This window comes from Phalaenopsis equestris, unplaced genomic scaffold (assembly GCF_001263595.1).
Source record: "Phalaenopsis equestris unplaced genomic scaffold, ASM126359v1 Scaffold000134, whole genome shotgun sequence".
Lineage (NCBI taxonomy): Eukaryota > Viridiplantae > Streptophyta > Magnoliopsida > Asparagales > Orchidaceae > Phalaenopsis > Phalaenopsis equestris.
In genome coordinates this window covers 2,551,582-2,578,320 of record NW_018164576.1, presented here as the reverse complement: position 1 = coordinate 2,578,320, position 26,739 = coordinate 2,551,582, and the positions used below count along the sequence as shown (strand labels likewise).

At 36.9% G+C, this 26,739-nt stretch overlaps 1 protein-coding gene across 1 annotated transcript in view; it reads right to left on the bottom strand.

Annotated features, from left to right (window-relative positions):
- LOC110021421 (outer envelope protein 64, mitochondrial) overlaps positions 1-26,739 on the bottom strand; it is a 56,719-nt gene that overhangs the window by 8,528 nt on the left and 21,452 nt on the right. The window contains exons 9-13 of the mRNA XM_020719905.1: positions 10,740-10,874; positions 10,396-10,596; positions 9,344-9,471; positions 9,206-9,257; positions 1,732-1,801 (exon numbers count right to left, since the gene is read on the bottom strand). Of these exons, the coding sequence (XP_020575564.1) occupies positions 1,732-1,801; positions 9,206-9,257; positions 9,344-9,471; positions 10,396-10,596; positions 10,740-10,874 (586 nt within the window). The remainder of the gene's footprint in view (positions 1-1,731; positions 1,802-9,205; positions 9,258-9,343; positions 9,472-10,395; positions 10,597-10,739; positions 10,875-26,739) is intronic.

The following is a 26,739-nucleotide window of genomic DNA, read 5'->3' as shown; positions in this document are numbered from 1 at the left end:
TATAAATTTATATTTTTTTTCTCTTATTTCAAAAATTATGAATTATCAATTTTAATGATGTCATACAATTTTATGATATTTGTTCATTTGCTTTGATGATGTAAATGTATTATTTCTCTCAAATTTTAAAAGAATAATAAAATTTTGCTTCTAAAAGTTTCATAAATAGCATGAATTATTCATAAACGACAAGCTTTTTAATATCTTCAGTTATTCACCAGCATTTTAAATATTAACCCATTTAACGAATGAATCGAACACAAGTTTCTTAAATAGCATGAGTTATTCACAAATGACAAGCTTTTTTGACATACCTAGTTATTGCATAATCCTTCCTAAATTAATAATGACAAATAAAATAATTTTAATTGAAAGTATAACTCTATAAGATGTGAATCCTTTTTCAACTAGTCAAGTTTTATAACAATCAATTGTTCCATCGGATTAAACCTTTAAGAAAAAAAACCATTAGAAGGCAATTAGTTTAAACCCAAAAGGTGGAACAACTCCCGTCTATGAAAAACAAGAACAACACTCATTTCTACATGCATAGCTTGTTTCTACAAATGATGTAATAGTGCTCTATTTTTCTTAATGGCGAAAAATAATAGGAGCAAGGCAAATGTCTGGAAGAAAGAATAAAAGTAATCAAACGAGAAATATTTGCCCCATCTCCCTGATCGTTTGCTCTCTCTCTCTCTCAATCCCTAGCCCTCTTCCTCACTCACATGTTCAAACCCTTCAGCCATCTTCAAGCCCACTCACCCACCAATGCCCATCATAGCCCTCTCCCAGACTCATCAAGATAATCTAATCGAACTCCCTTCTCTCCACTCTCTTGCGCTCATGCCACAATCAGATCAATGTCACACTAAGTAATATCCAGTTTTCCAAAATGAATCACTCCATCCCAACTCGCTTATGTCATTGGAGTCAACCCAAAGTACTAGCAAATTCGTTCACCAAAAGCTTGTCTCAATCATCTTGGCAAACCATCCCAACAACTACTGATCTAGTCCCCCACACCCTCACTCACTGAATAATGTTGCACACAACAATTGATCCCATCATTATTCAACTTCGAATACAATTGATATCTCTGAGTCATCAATTTCTTATCCATCCCTCTCAAAAAGCATATAGAATAACAAAACTTTCAATTCCAACATTAACACGAAAAATACATGCTGCTTAACCTCAATGATCAACTACACTGATTGAGGGTGCGTTAGATAATTAATTGAGACACATGCAAGTCTAAGTACAGAGGAATAATTGATGTTTGCTTTGATTATTACCAAAAGTACACTGTTGACCTTTGAAATGACTAAAATTTAATACAACTATCGTCATTCTTCTAAAAATTTGACCCAAATTCGCAAAACTCTCTCTCGAGAGCAATTACGATTTTTCACAGCAAACAAGTTATTTAAGGTTACAGGCAAGCAACAAGTGCAGTGAATGGTCGCAACCATATTGTGGCAATAGCATGCAAGTGAGAGGTGATCAAAAGGAGAGTACTCAATGTGCAGCAAGCATTGCAAGGTAACACAGGCTATCACATAAGAGCCAGATCAAGTAGCAAGACTGTAAGTGACAGGTGCAATGAGCAAGCATTGCAGTTGGATGCAAAGATGCAAGTGAAGCGAGTGAAAAAGTACTATTTGGTTTATTGCGTAATGGAAAAGGCATTGTTTATAACATAAAGCTCAACATAAGAATCATTTGTACCTTGAGCAGCTTCTTTATAAGATACGAGCATCTCCCTTGCCGTTCCTCTTCTTAGATATGCTTTAACATTCTGACAGATGTAAATAAAGCAATTAACACTAATAAAAGCGTTTTCTTGAAAGTTTAGTTCCTCCAAAGATACTTTTATTAGAATATAATAAATAAATACAGGCAAGAGAGAGAGAGATCAAGGGAGAAGAAATGCTAGAAGAACAAACAATTGATTACATGATTCAGAATTTACAAGTCAAAAGAAACACAATACAATTCGGAAAATTAAGAGAATCCTAGGAGGTAATTTTTAGTTATTTAAGAAATGCAATACAATTAGTGTGCTAAAAATGAGAATCACTTAGGGGCCGTGTAGAATCATTTTTTATTTTTAATCTTTTTCCTTTTATTTTGTTATTTTCGTGTTTTAATATAAAATGAAAATTTATTAAGAATTTAATATATATAATGTTTCTTGTTTTATCAAGTATCGTGTGCATCTATTTATGCAGTGGTCTCGGCGGTTGCAGTTGCAGAGCAATGGGGTATTGACGAGAGAGCGGGGTCTCCTGCAGCGGGAAGTATCGCTAGTAAACCGGCCGGCCAAATTCAGGTTGGTCAAGGGTAAATCCAGGCCGCTGCAGGAATTTAACGAGGCGGAGCTACCACCTGCCCCTCTCCTCCTTTCTTTCTAGTTGCTGCCCAAAGGGGGAAATCTTCCCTTCCTATTTTATCTATTAGCTATTATATATGTGTTGTATTGCTTGTTAGGGTTAGTTTTTGTTATGTTCTACTTTCAGATTTCCTGTGTGAAGAGTTTTCCTTGTTCTAAGGCTACACCCAAGGAGGTGGTAATGCTCTGTTTGTATCCTCCTCCAAAGAGTGATGTATCCTTCCTTTTTACCATCCCCACTACTACACCCCCCCCCCTGCGCCCATCCACCCTTCTCACAACAACTTACGTTTGTTGTCCAGCTCCTTGGACGTCACCCCAGCCTTCAACAACCCTGTCCCTACACTCCAACATTGTTGTCCCCCTCCCCAGCCTTCATCCCAGCCTCGGTCACCACTATTTCGTAGAAAAACCTGCTGCCCAACCGTCCATCATTGTCGTCTCTACATATTTGCAGCTTCTCCTCGTGACCGGCAACATTTCTTTGCTACCACCACCCCTGCCAACCATCCCAAACCACCTAGCCGACCTCTGCCACCCTTGGAATACACCTTAGAGGTGTTTGCTTGTGTCGTTCATATTTTGTGTTGTTATATTTTGTTGTGTTGTGTTGTAACCCTCTCTCTACATCAATAAAATTTTTTTTTACGTTTTTGTTGAATTTTCTACTAGTTTTGGTATCATTTGGTATCAGAGCTAGTCCAATTCTAATCTTATCCTAGCGTTTCCTAGCATCTGCCCCTTCCCAAGCCACCCCCATAAAAATTTTATTTTTCCATATCCCAACCATAGCCAAAACTTTGACCAAACCCTCAATTCCTCTTGCAGATTTTCAAAATCAACGGCCCTAAATTAAATTTTTAGCCCCTCACCTCCCAACTCTAAACCCTTGCCATGGCCAAGCCTTTCTGGAAGAAGCTACGGCGAGAGATCAACAGACTTTGGAGGTGGATCCTAGGGGTGTCAAAATTACACGCTCCTCGAACTCGACTCGAAAAATTTGGATTAATGTTGACCAAAATATTTTTCGAGTTAGGTTCGGGTTAGAAAATTCGACCCGTTTATTATTCAGGTCAGGGGTTCGGGTTGTGGCCCGTTTAGAGACGGGTTATTTTCGGGTCAGACCCAAACCCGACCCACTGGCCCAACTTGGCATCCATAAGTGCTAAAAAGTGACCCGACCCACTAACACGACTGAAACTCAACTTAAAAAATTTGGGTTATGGTTAACCTGAATATTTTCAAGCCGGGTTCGGGTCAGAAAATTCGACTAGTTTATCATCGAATCGGGTTCTGGTTGACCCGATGAAATCGGGTTCTGGTTGACCCGATGAAATCGGGTTCGGGTTCGAGTCATTTTTGGATCGGTCTCGAACCTGACCCGCTGGCCTGAATCAACACCCCTGGTGGATTACAGACATTGAAGATGAAATCCAATGAGAGGCTACCCTCGACAGTGATCCGAAAGGCCGAAAGAGGGAACGAGAAGGTATGAAGCGGGAAACACAATATCAGTTTCTACCAACTTACTACCGTCAAAAGTTGCAAACTCTAGCTTTCGAAATGGAAAGACTGCAACACTAAGCGACACCCCCTGGTTACTATCCAACGCAACCAATCTGCAAGTCTGTCAAACTCAAAAAATGTTGCAAGCGTCACGGATTTGGACATGGTGAAACATAATGTACAACCAGGGGAGTGATCTACTTCACCGAGCAAGGGGTAATCTAAAAGTTGAGGAAAGACATCGTTAGCACTAAAGACAGTAAGGAAATGAACAAGAGCCTGCTTCCAACTGAGGAGGAGAAGATACACTTAGTCCTAGTTGAGCTCGTGGAAGGAACTCCAAAAGACTCCATTGTAAGTGGCTATTACAGTTACAAGTTTGTGGAGCCAACATCAGACACACAGCCCCCCTAAGACAAGAGGAAGGCAGGTATTTCAGATTTATAGACCCCCTCCTGAGTTGCACTTACAACACGAGGTCCAACATGTCTAAAGAAAAGTCATTATGCTCCATGCCTCGACTATTACCATGAGTAGTTCAGATTTTAGAGTCAGCTCAACGGGGCACCTATCAACAGATTTCCAGATGGGTGGGTTGAACCTCAACTATGAAATGTTCCCTGGGAGCTTAAAAGGGATGAAAATTCTTCAATGGAATTCAAGTCCTATCACTGAAGATGTATCTCCTCATTGGTCGCTAGTGAGAGTGGCATAGCCTGCACAAATTTCATCACAGAATTGAGTTCTAATCACATACTTGTTACTCAACCACCGCATATTCTACCAGAATATGTTATGGAATGACAACACTAGCATGATAGACCTACGAGGGAACTAACGCTGTATCATGAGAATCAATATGTCACCAGAGCTTCGATGAATGAGGCTCCCCCAACCTCGGGAAACAGACGAGAGAGCAGAGTCTCCCACAGCAAGAATTCCCGCCAGTGAACCGGCCGTCCCAATTGAGGTCGGTCCAGGGTAAACCCAGACCAAGCAACCTGGGGGCGGGAATTTGAAGGGGCAAGACTACCGCCCGCCTCTCTCCCCCTTCCTTTCTGGTTGCCACCCAAAGAGGGAAATCTTCTCTTCCTATTTTATCTATTAGCTAATTATATATGTGTTGTTTTACTTGTTAGGGTTTGTTTTTTCTGTGTCACCCCATTCTTCAACCGCCCTATTCCTACAGTCCAGCATCGTTGTCCACATCCCCAGCCTTCATCCCAGCCCCTGTCACTGATGTTCTGCAACAAAACCTACTGCCCGACCCTCAATCATTGTTGTCCCTACAGTTTTGCACCTACCTCTTGTGGCCACCAGCATTCATTTGTTGTCACCACCCCTACCAATCACTCTGACCCCCCTAGCCGGCCTCCACCGCCCCTGGAATACACCTTATTGGTGTTTGCTTGTGTCATTCATTTTTTGTGTTGTTCTTTTTTGTTTTGTTCAATAAAAGTTTTATCTGCATTTCCGTTGAATTTCCCACTAGTTCCAGTATAAGGTATAGCACTAAGATGCTGGCCACAACGAATGACAATGGTGACACTAGTCGTCCAGTGGAGCAATGGCAGCTAGGGCAATGGAGCGACCTGTCACGAACTAATTTTGCTCTAGTCACTCGCGCGACTTTAACGCTCTCTTTTAGCACCAAATCAGTCTAATCCTCACAACGTTTGGACTTGTGAGCACAAAACACTCTTAAGAAGAAGAGTTGAGAGAAAGAAACACTTCACACTTGAATACTTGGAAGCTTTGATTGAACGCTTAGGTGATTACAAATGAGAGGGTGGACCTCTATTTATACTCCCCTTCCAAGCCATGAGAATATTCTAGAATTCCCTAGTTTCTAGAGTATTCCATACAATTCTTACATAAATACATGATCCTAGTTCCTTCTAGATTCTTCTTGAACTCTCCATACTCCATCATTGAATTCTTCATGGAGTATTGACTTCCTTTAACCTCTAGAATTGGGTAGAAGTTTCTAGAGTTGTGTGGAACTTTCTCATCCACCTTCGTGGCTCTAGAAGGTTCTTTGTCATGCATGCCTCTTCTAGAGTTTTTCTTCCCATACTTGTCTTGTCATTTCCTAGAAAATGGCGGGGCGTGACTCTCTCCCGCAATTAACCTGCAATGCCCTCATTGCGGCTTCCCCTGCACCTTCGAAATTGCTTCCTCGGTTTGCCCCCAGACTTTGCAGACTTTGGTTTCTCCTTGGTGTTATGGGAGAGGGGTGTCATGCAGCAAGTCTTCCTGGCTGGCGGCTTATCCCTTGTCTCCAACCTTGTTGAGCTATCTTTCTTCTTTCTTGGTGCTGGTTCATTAGGGAACTCCGCCACTTTCATTGGCATCCCAACTTCTTGGGTCTTTTCTCCTTCATTGGTATCATGAAGGATAGCCAAGTTATCCCCCTTGTTCTGCACAATGTCATTCTTAAGCTAGATTGTTGATAGCGTTTTGGTACTGAGCAAGCTCGACTCCCATCTATGATGCACAAGCTTTTGACAAATGGCATTGGGATTGTTCTTGCTTGTTCTAAGAAGTTCATTCCTATAACAACTTTGTAATCATCTAAAAGAGTGACAGAGAGGTCTAGAGTACCTGACCATGACCCAATGCTGGTCCCGACTCCCTTAGCCATTCCATCGATTAACATATCTGTTGAGTTGACGACTTTAATGGAGCCCACTCCTTTAGTCATCTGCAACCTCAACCTCTTTGCTTCCTTGCTAGAGATAAAGTTGTGGGAAGCACCTGTATCTACCATTGCCCTAGTGGTCTTCCCTCCTATTGCCATCTCCACGAAGAGTAACTCTTTCCCTTGAGGTTTTGTCGGATCTTGCAGCTCGTTCAGTAGTTGAAGAGATCACACATGTGCCTCCATGTCATTTTCCCTATCACTTTCTTCTTCCTCCTTATGGCTTGCAAGGAGAGAGTTGATGGCCTTCTTCTGAGGGCAATCCCTTGCCCAATGAGGTCCCTCACAAAGAAAGTTGTGGTTTTAATATGGCTTGTTGTTAGTCTTCCCCTTGTCCCTTGCCTTTGTTGGGGTTGATTCGCGACATTTCTCCTCCTTGTGTTTACCCTTGTCATCCCCACATTTGACATCACAACTCTTCTTATCTTCAGACTTTCTAGACTCCTTTTAATAATCAGTCAAGCTTTCAATAGTCGCGATGGCAGTAGCAAGATCTTGCACTCCTTGCCTCCTAAGCTCGATTTTTGCCCAATGTTGGAGTTCATCCATGAATCTGAAGAGAGCATCCTTGTCTGACATATCAGGGATTTCAAGGACCAAGCTTGTAAACTCCCTAATGCACTCCCGAATCGATCCCTCTTGCTTGAGTCACCGTAATCGGGTTCTAGCCTCATCCTCGACATTCTCAGGGTAGAAGTGTCTCCTTAGCTTTCTCTTGAAGTCATTGAAAGTGGACATGGAGCACAAACCTTTCTCTACATCTCATTTTCTTCTTTTCCAGCAAAGCATAGCAATGTCCAAGAGATAAAGAGAGGCAACATGTTTTCTGCATCTTCATCAACAATCCCCGTCGCCCCAAAGTATTGCTCTAGTCCCCATAGAAAGTTGCTACTTCCTTCGTGTTGCGAACCCCTCTAAATCTCATAGGTTTGGAACTTCAATCCTTTTGGCTTCGAAGGTGGGATGGCTTGTGGACGCCACTAGTGCCCTCTTGCCCAGCGGAATGCCTCCACATCCCGTCCAAGCTAGCACGCACGTCTCTCATCTCCTCCTCATAGGCTCTTCGCACCTCTTAGAGCTTCCCCAACAAATCCTCCTGCAACTTTGTCATATGGCTCATTAAGGTCTCCTCAAGTTAGAGCATCATACCTCTGATCATTGAATGGATGGTGACTTCCTCCTCCTCGAGTCCATCAAACCTTTCGCCAAGATTCTCTACTTGGCCCTCCAAGTCATTCATTGCATCCTCCATCTAAACAAGGCACAAATTAAAGTCATGCATGATCTCCTTGGACCTCCCATGTGACTTAGGTGCAATGGGATCTCTTTGCTCCAAGTGACCTCGCCCTTCAGATGACTCCACATTATTGGCTTCTGACTCCATCATGTGCTCTTTGATTCTTTTTTTTCATTCCTTTGAGCCAAAGCTCTGATACCAACTGTCACAGACTAACTTTGCTCTAGTTACCCATACGGCTTTAGCGCTCTCCTTTAGCACCAAATCAATCTAATCCTCACAACGCTTGGGTTTGTGAGCACAAAACACTCTTAAGAAGAAGAATAGAGAGAAAAGAACACTTTACACTTGAATACTTGAAAGCTTTGATTGAATGCTTAGGTGATTACAAATGAGGGGAGGGATCTTTATATATAGTCCCCCTCCAAGCCAGGAGAATGTTCTAGAATTCTTTACTTTCTAGAGTATTCCATACAATTCTTACATAAATACATAATTCTAGATCCTTCTAGGTTTTTCTTGAACACTCCATGCTCCATCATTGAGTTCTTCATGGAGTATTGCCTTTCTTTGACCTCTAGAAATGGGTAGAAATTTCTAGAGTTGTGTGGAACTTTCTCATCCACCTTCTTGGCTCTAGAAGGTTCTTTGACATGCATGCATCTTCTAGAGATTTCCTTCACATACTTGTCTTGCAATTTCCTTGAAAATGACGGGGCGTGACATATCGCTACAGAAATACAAAAAGCACCTGACATTTTTTAAGTGTTCTTTTTTTTTTTAACAATTTGGCTTGTGTTCAAATAAAAAAATACAAAACAATAACAAAATCTGTATTTCAAAAAAAAAAAATTAAAATACAAAGAGAAAGAAATGCCAAAAAGGCCCATGGCCAGCCACAACTATTTCACCTAATTAATAATAGCAATACAAGCATGTATTCTTGAAACCCAAATTCCGGAATCTCAGCTACCGGAAAGAAATTAATGGCTCAATGCACGCTGACAAACTGAACAGACTGCATAGAATTAACAACTAATATGCGCACAATTTCATATAAGAATACAGTAATCCTACATTTCAAAACAGCTAATGATATGAAACAAAGAACAGATTGGTACATCCAAAGCTATATGCACTATGCATATTCTAACCATATCAGCAGCCTTTATAACACCAATAAACCTAAAATTATTGCATTTTAATAAACAAAGAGCACCAGAAATGCGAGAATACAACTACAACAACAACAAACTTTTATCCCACTAAGTGGGGTCGGCTACAACCAGAAATGCATTGAATGACATTCTAAAACTATTAATTCAATTTATTAGAGAATATAAGATATTGAAGTGCATTTTACCACCTTTTTATCTAGTAAAATGGCTTGATTGCAATCTGCTTCAGCCTGCTGGTAACTGCAAATAAATGTCTAAAGTGATTAAAAAGAAATCCAACATATTTTGGGATCGGCTCAACATGATTACACTAAAAAATAGCGTACCACCCGAGTTCCAGATAAGCAGCTGCTCTATTGCAATGATACGTTGCATTTGAATCGTTCAATTTTATAGCTTCAGTGTAGAAATTTACAGCCTTGTTCCACTGTTTTCCTTTAAAGGCTGCATTTCCCTGCAAACGCAGAAATGGAACATATGAAGAATTTACATTGAAATAAATGAAAATAACAATCAGATCAAGTGCTCATTTTCAATTTTACATGTCTCTTCATCAACAAATACCTAGGCTTAACTTTACAAATACTCATCCATTCAGTGGCGTTGAGGCATATATGATATTAGTTGACACATCTTTTTGACACAATCTTTTTGCACAATATACCTTTGATATATCTCATTCTTCCTAGCACTTAGAAAATGCCCATTTCCCTCTCCACCAAAACACCCGTTACAAATCATAACACATCTGTAACCAAGTTTACATGAGCAATATTCACGGACTTGTCAATGTTTTAACAAGCTCAAAAACTTTATTGATGTGGTTACGCATAAATTCAAAGCAATTTATGCTATGGAACCTTTGCGAAGATCTTTGAATTTAAGTAATGAGAACAGAAAATATTGTGAATGGTAGTAGAAAGTAATTATTACAGCAAGTGTATTAGACGCCTTGTGATACAAACATGAGAATTTTTTTAGGAAACAATGCTATTGCAGAACTCAGCAAATCAGGTTTTCTCACACAACTAAAAAATGTACGGAATGAAATATAGACTAACCAACGCACAAATCAAAGCCTTACAAATTAAAACAATACATAAAAAATACATTTTATATCAACATGTACATCTTTTGTTCCTGTTTAAAGGGTTTGCTAAAGGACAAATTCACGGGGAGACATCCGAAAAAAAGTGTTTAATGTTAAGCAGCCTAACTTTTACAAAGTAAATTAAAAATTTATTATATATATATTTATATATATATCAATTATGAAATTAGTGGACAGTTTTATTCGAAAATAATTGCCTCCAATACAGCGGAAGAAACCACAAATGCTTTCGAAAAATGAATTATTTTAAAGAACAAAAATATAAACCTTTTCTTTCAATAACTCTGAAGCCTCCATGTCCCCATTAAAATCTGGTAAGGGAGCCAAATTTGACGCAATACTAATTTGCTCCTGGAGAGATGCATGCATGTCTAAAACAGTATCCAGAAGGAACTTATCTGCTCCATGTGCTGCTATAAAAGAAAGTGAAATGGGAAAGCTTTCATGCTTTCCTAGTGGAATGGCAACCTGCAATAAAAAAAAGGGTGCATGGACCTACAATAAATTCTCACATTTTCAAATGGAAAAGAGAATAAAAGTTTTTTAAAGCATTAACGACCTAAAAGAGTGTGGTCTTAAGAGATCATAACTATTTTAAACGACATTATTACCTGACAACAGCCCGATAACCCTGCAAGGCTCAACAACATAAACAATCGATCTTCAAACTCGGGAGACATTTTTCTCTTAGAATTATGCTTCAAAGGGAAATCTGGAATGGTTGGAATAACTAAAATTCCATTATCCTGGTGAAGAATCGGACACGGAGTATCACAAAATCTGAAGAATGCTTAAGCAATTGAAATGATTGTGATCGAGTATGAAGCAGGCATTAAAGCACTTTTTACCATTTTACATTGAGAATCTATCCTCAGCACAACTAGCAAAAAACAAAAAAGAATGCATATATTTTAAGTAAACAAATGGAGATCATATATTTAAAGCTTTTAAAAAAGATAACATTCAAGGAGGATTACAATGGAGTTACTCAACCAGAAACAAAGAATGCACAGAGAATTGATATCAAGTAGGGCAGTAGAATTCACAGATGGGACTAAAACCTGTTTATAATCAGATTGAAACCATTCAATACATGAGTCAGAAATTCAAATCCAAACAAAAAGGTAAAAATACTTTGGCAATCTGATCCAACCGCTGCAACCAGTTATAAAACATATCCATTAATAAAAATGTATTTTCTTTAGCAGGCCATAGCCTTCAACACCAGGAATTTCATCAAGCTAAAGTATAAATTGATTGGCAGAGAGAAGTTAGATTTCCAGTTGATTTAAGTCTCTTATTTGTACATTTTTTTCCTTTTTATCTCTTTTCTATTTTTATTCACGGTTCAACTGAAGCCCAAACTGAAGTAGAACTGTCACATTTTCTACAAAATAGCAACTCTGGATTGGTCGAAATCAAGTTAGAGAGGCACTATGGCCATGAGTAGGCAAAGCTTAAATTGTTAAGAGCTGTCCGAGAGTAGCTCATGATTCTATCAAAATACAATAAAATTGAAAAAAAAAGTGCTTAAAATACAAAAATTCAATCAATTAATTACATAAAAAAGGCATCAAGTGAAAAAAAAAGATTTAATCCACTAGTTAGACAACAAGTATATGTAAGCATAGGAGGGCAAAAAGAACCATAAGCAAGTAAAAAGTTTTAATAGCAAGCAGAATAGTGATACAATAGGCATTTCTATGTAAAAAAAATTGAGAAAGGTTCCGATGCAGTAAATGAATAGCAACTCCAGATGAAGATCTCAGAAAACAAGAGTTAAAAAAATGAAGTTTGTCAACAAAACTGTAACATAGAACTTGAAAAGCCAATTAATGAAAATTTGAAATGAGGGATTGAAACACTGCTTCATAGAATATACAGCCCTTGTATTGAGTACCTAGATGTCTTCCTTAGTGGGCCTAGTAAAATTTAATAAGATAAATTCCTTTGTAGCTATAGCTTGATTAACTTCTCATAAGAGAAGCATAAGCAATTAAGAAGTAGTTCCGAAGCTTTACATTTATTACTTTATGTATCTTCAAAGTTTATTCAGCTAAACATTTTTGAAAAAAATCTACCATCTTCTTTAAAGTTTATTCAGCTAACATTTTCAAAAAATTCTATTAAATACTTAACAATTTTGTTCATTTGCCTATCCAAAGCAATTTCTTTCCTAAAACTCATACCAAATAATTTCTCTTTCGTCGATATTCTATTTTTACTAAAATCTTATTATCCCCATCCATAATATCTCCAACCTTAATCAAAATTTCCATGAACCCGTACTTGTCTTTATTTTATGTGCTCTTCTATTCTGACTTATTAACGACTACAAGCAATTGTAAAAAGCTTCCAGATTAGGTAGCTTGATATTTTTATAAATAGATTTCACCTAGATGCTACGATTTGAGTAGTTCTAAGCTTCTGGACTTCTAATGGATGCAACTTACCATATTTAATTAGCTTTCCCAATGAGGAAAGCGCTCTCAAAGAAGGTAGTTGATGAACTCTACATTTTCAGGTAAAAGCTTTACGGCACTAGCATCAGATTTATATCTATAGCTTCTTGCATCAAGTTTCTATGATATTAGCTAGCCTATCCTATAACCGTCTCGACGTTTCATTATCCAGAGTTTTGCTTAGTGAACCTCAATCCAAAGAGTAAAGAAAAGTTAGTTTGTGACAACTTAACTTCAATTCAAGTTATAATATCTAACTGTTAGAAGTAATTAGTATTGATTTATTTCTTTTTTTTATTATTTTCTATCTTATGCATTTCCTATTTTATGCCTTCCATTTTATCTCTGGTACTTATTGGGAAATGATTAATTATAATTTCAGAGATATAGGTGCTATGTATTTTTTTATTTTATGATTTGTGTAAGTTGTATTTATACCCCTCTCATATCAATAAAACATTCTGCTCTATTCTCAAAACCTACATGATATCAGAATATTGAAACAAACTCTAGAGTCCAGAGAAGAAGATCTCCTGCCGTTAGAAACTTCTTATTCTCTGCAGCCAACAATCTTTCCACAGTTGCAAGCCCCTCTTCGATCTCCTTTGTTCAGCCTCTGTTGAATTTCCCTGCAGACCCTAGTCTTCGGAACTCCTCTCCCTGCAAGCCCTAATTGTCGAACTCCTCTCCTTGCAGGCCAAAGCCGTCGGAACTCCCCTCCCTGCAAGACACTAGCCGCCGGAACTCCTGCAGGCCCTAGCCGCTGAAACTCCTCTCCTTGCAAGCCCTAGCCGCCATAATTCCTTCCTACATAAACTAGCTCTCAAAACTCTCTACCTGCAGGCACTAGCATCGAAAATCTCTCCATGTAGGTGCCTAGTCCTCGAAACTCCTCTCCCAGCCGTCCTCTAGCCACGGGAACTCCTTCATGCAGCCCGAATTTCCTATTGCAGGCCCTCCTCTAGTCGGAATTCTCACTGCAGTCTTTAAATGCAGTTTCTCTGCATTGGAGTCTTTCTTTGTAGTCAGTTGTCGTCAGGATTACTTCCTTTCGCAATAGATCTTCCTCCTGCAGGTCCTGCCTCAAATAAGAATTTATTCCTGTCAGCATATTCCCATGAGAATTCCATCTCTACACTTCACAAGCAGCTGTTTTTTGTCTCCAGTGAGAACCTCTTCCTCATGGCCTCTCGAGCCTAAGCCTAAACTACCTTGATAGCAAAGCTAACCGCTTGAAAGCCCACCAGCGGCAATGCTCCAAGAAAGCAGCTGGCAACCAAGGCAGCCATAAAGTTGGCTTCTGTGACCGGTGGCATGAAGAAACCATATCATTTCCATCCTAGTAGAATTGCGCTAAGAGAGATTGGAATGTCCCAAAAGAGCACGGAGCTCCTTATCCGTCAACTTCCCTTCCAGCGTCTGGTCCGTGAAATTACGCAGCATTTCAAGATTGATCTCTGATTCCAGAGTTACGTTGGCCGCAAAGACTTACCTTGTCGGTCTATTTGAAGACACAAATCTTTGCGCCGTCAATTCGAAGAGGTTATTATTTTATCGAAGCATATTCAAATTGCTTGTCGGATCTATGTCCCTCCTGCCAGCCGCAGGAATCAACTCCTTCCATACCTCGGCAACACATCCTCTCCTTTGGCTCCGTCGGAGCCATGTCTGATTCCTCCACCTCCAAGCTTCCGTCCAACACTGTTATTAATCCACTGGAGATTCTGCATCTACCTTATTTTTTAATTTTCTTTATTTTTTTCTATTTTTGTCAATAAGATGGCATTAATGTCGCTTTCCTCTTTTTCCCAGAGCAAGCCCTCCTTCGGAGTTTTTTTCCTTGCAAGCCATACCCTGCAGCTTTCCTTTCAAACTTCCCTACAACATTACATGTAACAATCGTTCACTTACCTACAAAACATGCAGAAAGTGCAGTCAAAGGCAACTGTGGTCAACTAGAAATATCCCTAATGGGGATGAAGATTTAAAGTTCTACCTCACAAAGTGTCTTCCTCACAGTCAAATCCATGTTGAATAAGATTGACATATATGTTTTAACTTGAGGGACAGTGTTAGAAGTTGTTAATATTGATTTATTTCCTTTCCTCTTATTTCTTATTTTATGTATTTCCTACATTATGTCTTTCCTTTTATTTTCGAGTAGTTATTAGGAATTATTTAGTTGCAATCTTGGAGATATAATAGGTGTAATGTCTTTTCTTTTTTCGGATTCATTTAAGCTGTATTTTATAAGTCCCTCTATTCTCAAAACCTACACTAACAATAGGCATTAGTTCAAGATCTCTTAGCTCTAATATTTAGCACTAAGTCGAGATTGGCATGAATTTAGATTTCAGCAGGGAATATTAGATGTGATAATTGGTTGCCTTGTTAGGAAACATGGGTTTCATCCACGAAGACAATCAATAAAATTATGTCAAGGTCGTGATTTTCATGGTAGACCTATTTTCTTTTTTCCAAAAAAAAAAAAAAAAAAAGGCTTATCATACATGAAAAAAATTAACTAACTAAGAGTCGTAACATAGCTAAGCCAATCAGACATAAACAAATACATATTGAAAGAAATCCCTTATATACAACCAAAACTAAGTTCATAATCAAACATTTTATGGAATCTAAAAACCATAAATCCTAAAATTAGTTCAACATAAAATAGCATTTCGCTCCAACCATGTAGTGAAACTCGTTATTATGCAACAGCAATAAGATCGAAAAACCTCAAACAAATTAGGTTCAGTAATTGCGACACTAAGAAGATAAAAAAAATGCAACAGTTATTAGGTCTTAGGATAGAATATCAATCAACACTACCAGGAGATCCAGTATCACTCCTACAATAGAAATTCCAAAATAGGAGGAAATCAACAACATACACAAACAACTGACAAGACAAACCACATAAATCAATAAGAACCTTCCAGATTACTGACCTATTAAATAGCAGAGAACCACTACTAACATCAAACAGAAAAAAAGATCGATTATATGTAAATCAAAGGGATTCAAAATAATGATTTAGCAATTATAGCAAAATATAAAATTGATGTTAGCAACTCAAACCAACATACGAAACTAAAAGGCCACAATTTTTCGAGAACGCGACTTGTTTGCAAAAGAGATCACAACAATTAGGCATTTTTAGAACAAGAAAGCACTAGGTTGGTGTTGGACATTTAGAATCTCGTATTATTAGTATTTACTATTTTTAGTATCGTCTAGTATTGATATTCTTGTTTTCGTCTTTTATTATGGGAGTCATCCTCCTCTAATTAATTTGTAATTGTTTTCTATTAAATTGAAGAGGAATAATATTTTTCTCCCTCCCAAAAACTATATGGTATCGGAGCCATAATAGGTTAGCACTGGGATTGATTCGTTTTTCAGCTCAGGCTCGTTCCAGCTTCCCCGATGTCATCATCCTCTTCCTGCAACAAATTCCTCGACGCCATCATCTTCTTCCTGCAACAGATCAAGCACATTCTGGCTTCGTTGAGTTTTCTCCTGCTATGAATGGCACTATTTGCATCGCCTGCTTCCTTCAGATTAGACTTCATCTTCATCTGCGACATCTGCATCGAATCGCTTAGAACGTGTATGTGCCTTCTTTGGCTGCGAGGTATGTCTTTCATTAAAGTTTGATTAAAGCTCATTGGAAAGACAACAACCATATCAGGACGCTCAATGGAACAATCACAACATCCAAAGGAACGCATCGATCAACGACGAGATCGCGGGGTACAAACGTGCACAAGAAAGTGAACGGATCGCGACATACAATAATTTTGTGTCATTCTTGATCAACATAGTGATCAGGATCGCGGCGTAAAAGATTTTTGCACCGCTCAACTTGGAAAGTGAACCGATCACAGAGTATAGAAATTCTGCATCATTCTTGTTTGGCGTAAAGGAGTTTCGCATTGTTCTTGATTTTCTTTTTTTTATTCAAAGGATGTCGTACAAATCAACAATTATGACGAGAGTTAAAAGAAACTACCAAATCGACCAATTCCAGAAATTTTGAAACTATCATATCTCACCTGACAGCTCCCCTGATGGATACTTTGGCTGAATATTTTCCTAATAATTCACCACCTTACCTCACAGTTATAAAACTTAATGGACACAATTATCTCAAGTGGGCACAATCTATAAATTGGCAATAAATAGATGAGGCAAAATTAAGAATTTAACAAGAGAAATGCTAAAAGCTAATGCTACAGATCTGAAACTGAGAAAATGATTGTTTGAAAATTTTCTATTAATGCCATGGCTAATCAATTCAATGTAACCTTCTATAAAAGAATCTCATATATTCCATTCAACAGCTCCTCGAGATATATGGTAGGTTGTTCGGGATCTCTATTCATACTTCAAGAATTCTTTGCAGAGTTTCGAGTTGAAAACTAAACAAAATGAATGTGATGTTACTACGTATTACAATGAGATGGTAACATATGGTAGAAGCTTGATTAATATTATGATGATATTTGGGATAATTCAAATTACTATGCTCGCCACAAAAAAAGGAGAGGAAAATAACCTGGTTTATATATTCTTAGCTAGCCTTAATCGGAATTTAAATGAAGTTCAAGGTTAAATCCATAATACAAAACCCCTACCCTCAATTTGATAAATTTTTTCTGAAGTTAGACGTGACAAGTACAAAAAAAAATTATGTTGCACAATACCGAATCATTTAGTAATATTGAGCAGAAAACTCAACTATTGTGTCAAAAGAGGTTGTATTGACAAAGAAGAACGAAAAAAACCATAGAGTGAGCATTCACATAAAAGAGATATATGGAAGCCTCATGGAAAACCTATAAATTGGAAATCAAAATCCAAGGGTGAATATCGAGCTTATCAAGCCACTACTGAAGGAACTCAGAATCCGTTTGCTACCTCGAATGCAATCTCTTTCACCAAGAAACAATTAGAGCACTTGCAAAAATTATTTTAACCCTGACTCTGTCTTACTGTTTAGTGCAAAAAAATAATTTTATTGCCACTACTTTGTTAGGTATTATTCCTATTTCTTCTCATTTTTGGATTATTGACTTTTGCATAACTGATCACATGTCGGGTTGTTCTAAATTATTTTTCTCCAATAGATCATGTGAAAATAATAAAAAGGCTAAAATTGTCGATGGTTCCCTCTTGATAATTTTTGAGATATCAATTGTCAAACTCTCTTCTTTGTTAACCCTTCATGTTGTTTTTCATGTTCCTAATTTATCATGTAACTTGTTGTCCATTAATAAAATCACTATTGATCATCAATGTCAAATTAACTTCTCTTCTTCTTAATCTAAGTTTCAAGAATTGACCACGGAGAGGATGACTGATAGTGCTAAGGAAAAAAGATCGACTCTATCATTTTGAAGATGAACTTGGAAGTCAAAGTACTGTTTTAAATTATCTTTTAGTTTCTAAAGGCAATGGAATTATATTATGACATTACAGATTAGGTCATCCTAATTTTCATTATCTATAATATTTGTTTCTTAAATTATGTCAAAATAAAAATATGTTGTTTCAATTTGAAATGTCAGTTTGTTAAACATCATTCGCATTATTTTCTCCACAAATATACAAATCTACTACATTATTTACTTTGATTCATAGTGATATTTGGAGTTCTTGTAAATCCCCTACTTGCTATGAAAAAAGATAGTTTGACTTTCATTAATGATTACACTAGATTATATTGGATTTATTGAATGAAAGAAAAATCTGATGTAGAACTAACTAGTACAAACCCAATTTTAAATAATCATTCAAATATTACATAGTGATAATAGTCGAGAATATTTAAAAAAACATTTTGGATCAATTATTTCTTGAAAAAGGAATAATTCATCAAAGTTTTTGTGTTGACATTCCGAAACAAAATGGATTGGTTGAAAGAAAAAACAAGCACATAATAGAGGTAGCACGGGTCTTATTATTTATCACTCTCATCTTCTCTTATTAAAAATATTTGGATGCACTATTTTCGTTCACAATCATCGTCAAGGAAAACTTGAATCCCAAGCCAAAAAATGTGTTTATTGGTAATGCTCCTAGCAAAAAAAGGGTATAAATGCTTTAATCTCATAACTAGAAAATGTTTGTAACTATGGATGTCACATTTTTTGAACTTAAACTTTTTTATCACATCATCTTCAAGAGAGAGAACAAAAAAAAAATTTTTCCACTGAATTTTGAGAATTTTTTTCAAACCGAAAACTCACAAAATCGCATATCCTAAGTCGTGGGTGTTCAACTTGAAAATCCTAGCAAAAACTTATCAAAAGAAAGTGCGTCGAAAAATTTAGATATTGAAATCTATAATGTCATCTCATGATGTTCATAACAAAAAAGAAACAGAAAAAAGAACTACAACAGTAGTATCGCTTGATTTTGTCTATTCACGACTGAGAATAAAAAATATATATATAATCTATGAATCCTTTGCACTACCCAGAATCTGTGAACCCGCCAGATTATATCTTCATTAATCATTTACCCCATGTTCTAGCCACCTCATCTTCGAGTTCTGAGTCTTCTAGTCTTGAATCTCAGTTCAGATTGAGTCCTCTAATGAGTCTAGTCTTCTTATTGGAGAAAAATCTTGCACCCAATATCCATTGTCCCACTGTGTATATTATGAAAATCCCTCACCCATTTTTCATGCTTTTATTTAAGAATTGTTATGTATGGATATTTTAAGTACTGTGCAGGAGTCACTAAGTGGAAGAAGGTTTTTTTTTTAAAGATGAAAGCTCTTCAAAAAAATGGCACAAGAGAATGTGTTGTTCTACCTAGAGCAAAGGCAACTATCGGTTGCACACGAGTCTTACAATCAAGAACAATTTTGATAACTCTCTACAACAAGACAAGGCTCGATTGGTCACCAAAGAATCCATCGGATTGATGGTATTGATTATTTAGAGACATTTGTTGCAGTTGCAAGACTCAACTCTGTCAGAATTCTTTTGTCACTTGCAATAAATCTTGACTGACCCCTACAACAATTGGATAAAAAAAATATTTTTCTCAATGGAGATTCGAGGAAGTGTATATGGATGCACTTCAGCGATGTATTGAGAAATTTAGCACAAAAGAGTGTCAATAACAACAACAACAACAAGCCTTTATCCCACTAAGCGAGGTAGACAACATGAATTTTTTCTTCATTGTGTCATATTTTCATTTAATTTTAATAAATTAATATCATTTTTTATACAATATACTCAAGTCTTTTTAAGTTTACCTCTACATTTCTTAGCATAAGTCGAATATAAAACATCTACTCTCCTAACCGGATCATCAGATGGCAGACGTTTAATGTGACCCGACAATCTAAGACGACTCTCTCTAATCTTGTCTGCCACTTGAGCTACATCAAATCTTTCACGGATTGACACAAAAGTGTGTAAACTTAAAAAAAAAATTCTTATACGGGAAAAAGCAGTCATAGAGAGTGTGATTTGAGAAATTTACATTATTTGTTAAAGGTCGGGGGTACACTCAAGGGAAGCGAGATCAATGTTCTTCAGACATTCAAATAATGGAATAATAGTTATATTGATTGTGTATGTGGTTGATATTATTCTCACATGAAATGATGCATATGAGATGAATCATTTGAAGAATTCCCTATCATCTATTTTTAAAACGAAAGACTTAGGATCTCTACGGTGTTTCTTTGGCAAGGAGATTGCTCGATCGAAGAAAAAAATTGTTGTTCCAAGCCAAAGTATGTGCTTGATATTCTCAAGGAAATCGGGATGAGTGAGTGTAGACCTGCAGACACTCCTATTGATCTAAATCACAAATTGAGAGATGGGAAGTGATCCAATGAATACGATTAGGTATCAAAAATTAGAGTGGAAATTGATATGCATATGACATACACGACCAGATATTGCCTTTGTTATGAGTTTGGTAAGTCAATTTATGCATTCACCCTATGACACACCATGAAGCGGTCAACAGAATTCTCGGATATTTAAAAAGTACACCAGGTAAAAACTTACTCTTTTAGAAAACCACACAAAAAAAATAAAGAGTACACTGATGCAGATTGAGCAGGCTCGCTTATTGAGAGGAGATCCACTTATGAATATTGCACCTGTGTGGGGAAACTTAGTTACATGGCATAGTAAGAAACATAATGTAATTGCAATGAGTAATACGGAGGCAGGGCATAAAATCATGGCTAATGGAGTATGTAAAACGTTATGGTTGTGAGGAATTCTTGAAGAGTTGCAGATAACGATAAACATGTCAATGAAATTATACCGTGACAATAAAACAGTCATCAGCATTGCATAAAATATTGCGCAGCATAATTTTACAAAGCATGTGGAGATTGACAGACACTTCATAAAGAGAAGATTGATTGTGCGGTAACTTGCATGACATTTATCCCCTTGCTCAACAAATAGTGGATATCTTCACCAAAGGATTGCTCAAGCCTAATTTTGAAGTTATTATTAGTATTTACTATTTTTAGTATCTTTTAGTATTGGTATGTGATTATTCTTGTTTCCTTCATTTATTATGAGTTATGGCCGATATCACTCTTTTTTCAATATGGAAGTCATCCTCATCAATCTACATGTAATTTATTTTTTATTAAATTGAAGTGGAATAATAATTTTTTCACTCCTAAAAAACTACAGCTGGAAAATATTATTAAGCATTGAATTAAAAAGATAATATTTTATTCTTATTTCATACCCTCAAAACTAATGATATTCTTCTTCTTGATGTCAAAATTTTGAACTCTTTTTGTGTGCTTATGCACAAGTTCTCAAACAATAGTATATCATTTTTCTCTTCCAACTTAGTATCCAATGCACATTAGACTAACCCCCTTACGCCAATCTTTCACCCAGTTAGCCTTAGCCACACCCACTTCCTCCTCAAGTTCACTCATCCTTCCCTCGACATGATCATTACGCTTATCTACGATGCACAAACACTTCTAATTAAAGAGTCGTGTAGTGTCAGACGCGTATCAGACACAAACATGGATCTGATATGGTTCCAACACGTGTTAAACATGACATAGAAGTATCTAATTTAAATAATATCAAAAAAAGATTACACGCATAGGACATGGACATGACACGAGCAGGACATGTGTCCTAATTAATGAATTAAAATTTTTTGGAAAAAAAAATATGACTATAATTAAAATAAATTTTTTAAAATAAAATTTAAGAAAAATATAAATACATGTCAATCAATTTTTTTATATTTACATATCTAACATCTAAATTTCAATTTTTACATATATGGCACTTTACATTTATATCAAAATGTGTATTTCATGTTTTTCAAATTGAAAATAGTAATATATTAAATGTAATATGAAAATTTTGGGTGGCATAAAAAAAATTCAAATTTTAGGTGTTAGATATGTAAATACATAAGAATTTGGTGTCATAGAAGTTAATGATCATTTTATTTCTTTTAAAAAATAACTAATTAAGAGGAATTAAATCTTGATGTAATACAAAATAATAGATACCTATTTTTGTACATTTTGATTGTTTTTAAACAATTTAAATTTAAAGATAAAAAAATAAAAAATATAAAAATTATATCAACTAAAAAAGGAAACAAAACTAATGTCCAACAACCTCTTAATCCTTAAAAATAATTATATTAAATTTCTTACTTTCTATTTTTTATTATTCTAAATATTTAGTTTATTTAGTTTATATATAAATTTGAATAAGTTTAATTATAACGGTGTGTCTGATGTGTGTCTGTGTCATATATTTTTAGTAATAGATGTGTCTCATGTTTGTGTGTGTCATATGTGTCCGTACAACATAGACATTCATTTACTTGATTGCTTGTTTGAGCAATTGCATGCTCAACTTTCCGCAATTAAAGAACACTCGATGCTTGTCATGATCATGCGATCAACAGCTTCATGCAATAAAATATTTACCTGGTAGTCTCACTATTTGTACTAGCCTACGCATTTGCATGCACTCTGCACTCATAGCTTGTGTCATTTAACTCTGCACAATTTTATGATCTAAATCGCCTAAAATTCAATTCTCGCTCAAAAGGTGCATAGCTTCTCACTTGCATCACAAAGACCTAAAATCCACCTTCATCAATATGAACATCCAATTCAATGATAACAAGCATAGTCTATGGTCTAGTGGCCTTTACTTATGTCGGTCAACTTTTCGATAGATTTGAAAATATGAATATGAAAATAATTTTTGAAATTTAATTTAATATAATAAATATATAGTTTGAGTTTTAAAAGTAGTATGTTTTAATTTTTGAAAAATGAGACCAAATGGATCTCAATAGTCCAATAGTTTGCATAATTGTATCTGATACTGCGATACTACACTCTCCCGAAAGATAAGTGTAGATCTCAGCAATAGACCCAATCCTGCAAACTAAGATATTTGTGACATCCGTTTGGTCTGCAAACCTTTTATGTATGATCGACATCGACAAGTTCCCCTATCTAATATCTAATACAAAGATTAAATAGAGTTTATTTTACCTGGGTTCCAAGTTCCCTATAAAGGCAAGCCCGTATAGTTAAGTACATCTCAAATGACTGGGGTCACTTGCGAAAACTCTCGATAATGATCAGAAGTATTAGTCTTAAAGATTCTAAAGTTTATGTTCTCACGGTAGAATGTGGAAAGGCAAATGAGAGTGGCTCAAATAGGAACAGTTATTTCAGGAGTCCAAAGAAAAGAAAAGGTAGGGGATGTCATAGATCTTGAAGAGAACCTTCAATGACTTCCCAAACTATCTTACTCTATGGCTGCATTTTTAAAGATAATGTTATCCAAGTATTCAATCCTGCCAATTTTATTATTTGGGACTTACATTCGCATAATACCCGATTATGCAAATAGCCCGCAGAGATAAGATAGTTTACGTCGTGTCACACGACAACCTCGGAACCTAAGACGGGTTAGGACTTACACTGCACAACATGGTTGTACAAGAGCCTAAAAAGAAAGTGAGGATTTATATTGCGTTGGGCAAACTACCTCGAAGTCCTATGGGTTGTTATCATACTAGGAAGGGAAAATGCTGAAGAAGATCCTCTTGTTGCTTGTTTCAAGCTCCTCGTTGTGCTGCCCACAAAGTTGGCTCCAAGCTCCTGTTGTAGCAATGTCTCCAGGGTTTAAGTGCATGAGATAAGTAGTTTATGTTTCACAGTTTTGGTGTCAAAATTTGGTTTTGTTTTGTTTCAGTTTTGGTTTCAGTTCTGGTTTTACATGCAGAGTAGTCAAATTGCAGGTAAATAAAAGGTACTTGAAAGAAAAATGCAGTAAAATAAAATTCAGTAGATAAACTGTAAAAGTGTACCTAGACATCTGCTACTGTTGTGTGATTAATATTATGATCATAGTATGATTTGCAGCATATTTAAACATACTTGCAAAAAAAATAAATAAGCAAAGAAAACCCAGCATAAAAGACATAAAAACGAGTAGTAGAAATCACAAGCAAAAGAAACATGTAACCACATATGGCAGATCAGGACTGGGTATAAGACATTGTTAAAAGTGGGGGCTCAGAGTTGGGTTGTGTGCTTCCCGATCTTGAACAAGAGTTACTAGCCCGATAATCTACAGAAGACAGTCCTTACCTCAATCTAAGTGACTAGTCGTTGACCTTTATAAATTTTCATAGAAAAATTCTTTGATTTTTCATGCCAAAGTTATTGTTTAAGTTTTTTTTTTTTATTCAGAGTTCTTTTAATCATGCAAAAGAAATTTTTATTTTATTTTTGTAAATATTTTGTAAAATTATAGTCCACAGGCTAGTCACTCTAATCGTGCTAGAACTACTAACAACCTAAGAGTGTCGGGGGCAACGATCCCACCAAGAATCGGCGAATAGTATCATGGGTCTTTCCCTCTCCCTTATTAAAGATCATTGAGGTAGGAGATACTACTCTAATAATCACACTTCGTATCCCTCGTTTAAGCACACATAAGCAATGTCGTCATCGATCTCGCCACTTAGACCCTGACTCATCCTAGTCTGATGATCCATATGTGGCGTTAACAAATTTCCCCCATTGCCAGGAGGATTTGAGTGTAATATCTAAGCTCAAATCCCGATGTACTGGGTTTTACTGTAGGTTAAGTCATTGAGGGAATTTCACTGTTCATTTAATTAAGGAAGCATGGACTACGCCTCAGTGCGTCTTCATGTCTAGTAGCCTCGGTGCATCATGTCTAGTGTCTTAGTCAGTTTGTGAATTAAGATCAAGTGTCTAGTTTCACTGTGCATTCGAGGATTATGTGAATGGACTCTTACTTAGGGTATGCTCCTAAAACCTTGGGAGGTTACACTGCAGAGATTAGATAGATGGGCTCTCACCTAGGGTGTGCTCCTAAAGTCCAGGAAACTTACATTGAGGATTAGGTGGATGGACTCTCACCTAGGGTGTGCTTCTAAAGTGTAGGAAGCCTAAACCAAGGACTAGGTGGATGGGCTCTCACCTAGGGTGTGCTTCTAAAGTGTAGGAAGCCTAAACCAAGGACTGGGTGGATAGACTCTCACCCATGGTGTGCACCTAAAGTCTAGGAAGCCTACACTAAGGGCTAGGTGGATGGACTCACACCTATGGTGTGCACCCAAAATCTAGGAAGCCTACATTGAGGGCTATGTGAATAGACTATCACCTAGGGTGTGTGCTTAAGCTCTAGGAAACCTACATTGAGGACTAGGTGGATGGGCTATCACCTAGGGTGTGCACCCAAAGTCTAGGAGGTCTACACTGAGAACTAGGTGGATGGACTCTCACATAGGGTGTGCTCCTAAAACTCTAGGAAGTCTACCAATTAACTTATGCTTAAGGTGATTTAAGGTTTTTTATATCTTCCAATTAATTAAATCATCAATCCCTATCTTTATGACTTAACCATTTAAAAATAAATAAAAAAAAATAAATAAAAAAAAATAAATAAAACAAAAGAAGGAGACCGAACCACTTCCAAAACTAGTAAAGCCAAAGAGAGGGAAAAAAAACAAGCGAATCGGCCTAAAAGTGTTTAAATGATAATCAAGTGAAATCTAAAACAGTAAATAAAGCTCCCACATCCAGCCCCTTTTAAAAGCTTCAAACAATATTTTGGAAGCTCAAAGGCAGCACATAAAACAACTCCAAACGGCATATGTTAAGCCCTAAATCGACGCTCGCGATGACTCCAAAATAGTTGAAATATTGTGTTGTATAAATGCAAAAGTAAAGTTCAAGTGTAAGACATGTAAATTCATGAGAACTGGATGATACATATGTAAGCAAGTGGAAACAAAATGGAAACAAAATGGAAACACCACAATTCATGTAATAATGCAGTAATCTAACATTCCGAATATATATAACCAAAGAGATTCATCACTTTTATTACAAGCATTTATGGCATGCAACTACAAGGCAAATGCATGAATGTGAAATTCTGATTACCATTGGCAAACCCATATATGATTTGTTATGATTTACAATACATCGGCTTGAGGAATTTGTCAAGAAAATTTTGCATGAATGTCCAAATGAATCTATCAAGACCCATCCCACACAAATATCGAAATAAAATAGCAAAAATCAAGTGGAATCTATCATATTTCATACAAGCATCTCCTGCAAACACATTTTGTTTTATTTTAGAAGTATCAAACACTAACATACTTTCATAAGTAAAAGAAAATCATATAGAGATTTGTTTTGGGAAAAGATATACCTTTAGGAGAGCTTTTCGATCAAAAGAAAATAAAAGGACACCTTGGTTCTGTGTTTGTTAAGATTTGGTCACTGCCCCCTTGCTAACGAAGATCGTGATTCGCTGAAAATTCAGTTGGGACGACAATGGTTTAAGGCAAAATCGAAAGCAGAGGCTGAGATAGGCGAGCAAGGGTTTCGGTCTTCGCAGAGAGGAGCGAGGGCTTCGACGTCCGCAGAAGAGGCGTGGGCTTCAACGTTCGCTGGAAAAGGTGAGGGGATTCGGCGTGGGTGGCAGAATCGAGCAGGTGAGGAGGAAGAGGGAGTCTGCGGCTTCGGTGCGGGAGAGGGGATCGAGCAGAGCTGCGGCTTCCGTGCGGGCGGGGGGCGGGGGCCGGGCGGGGTGGG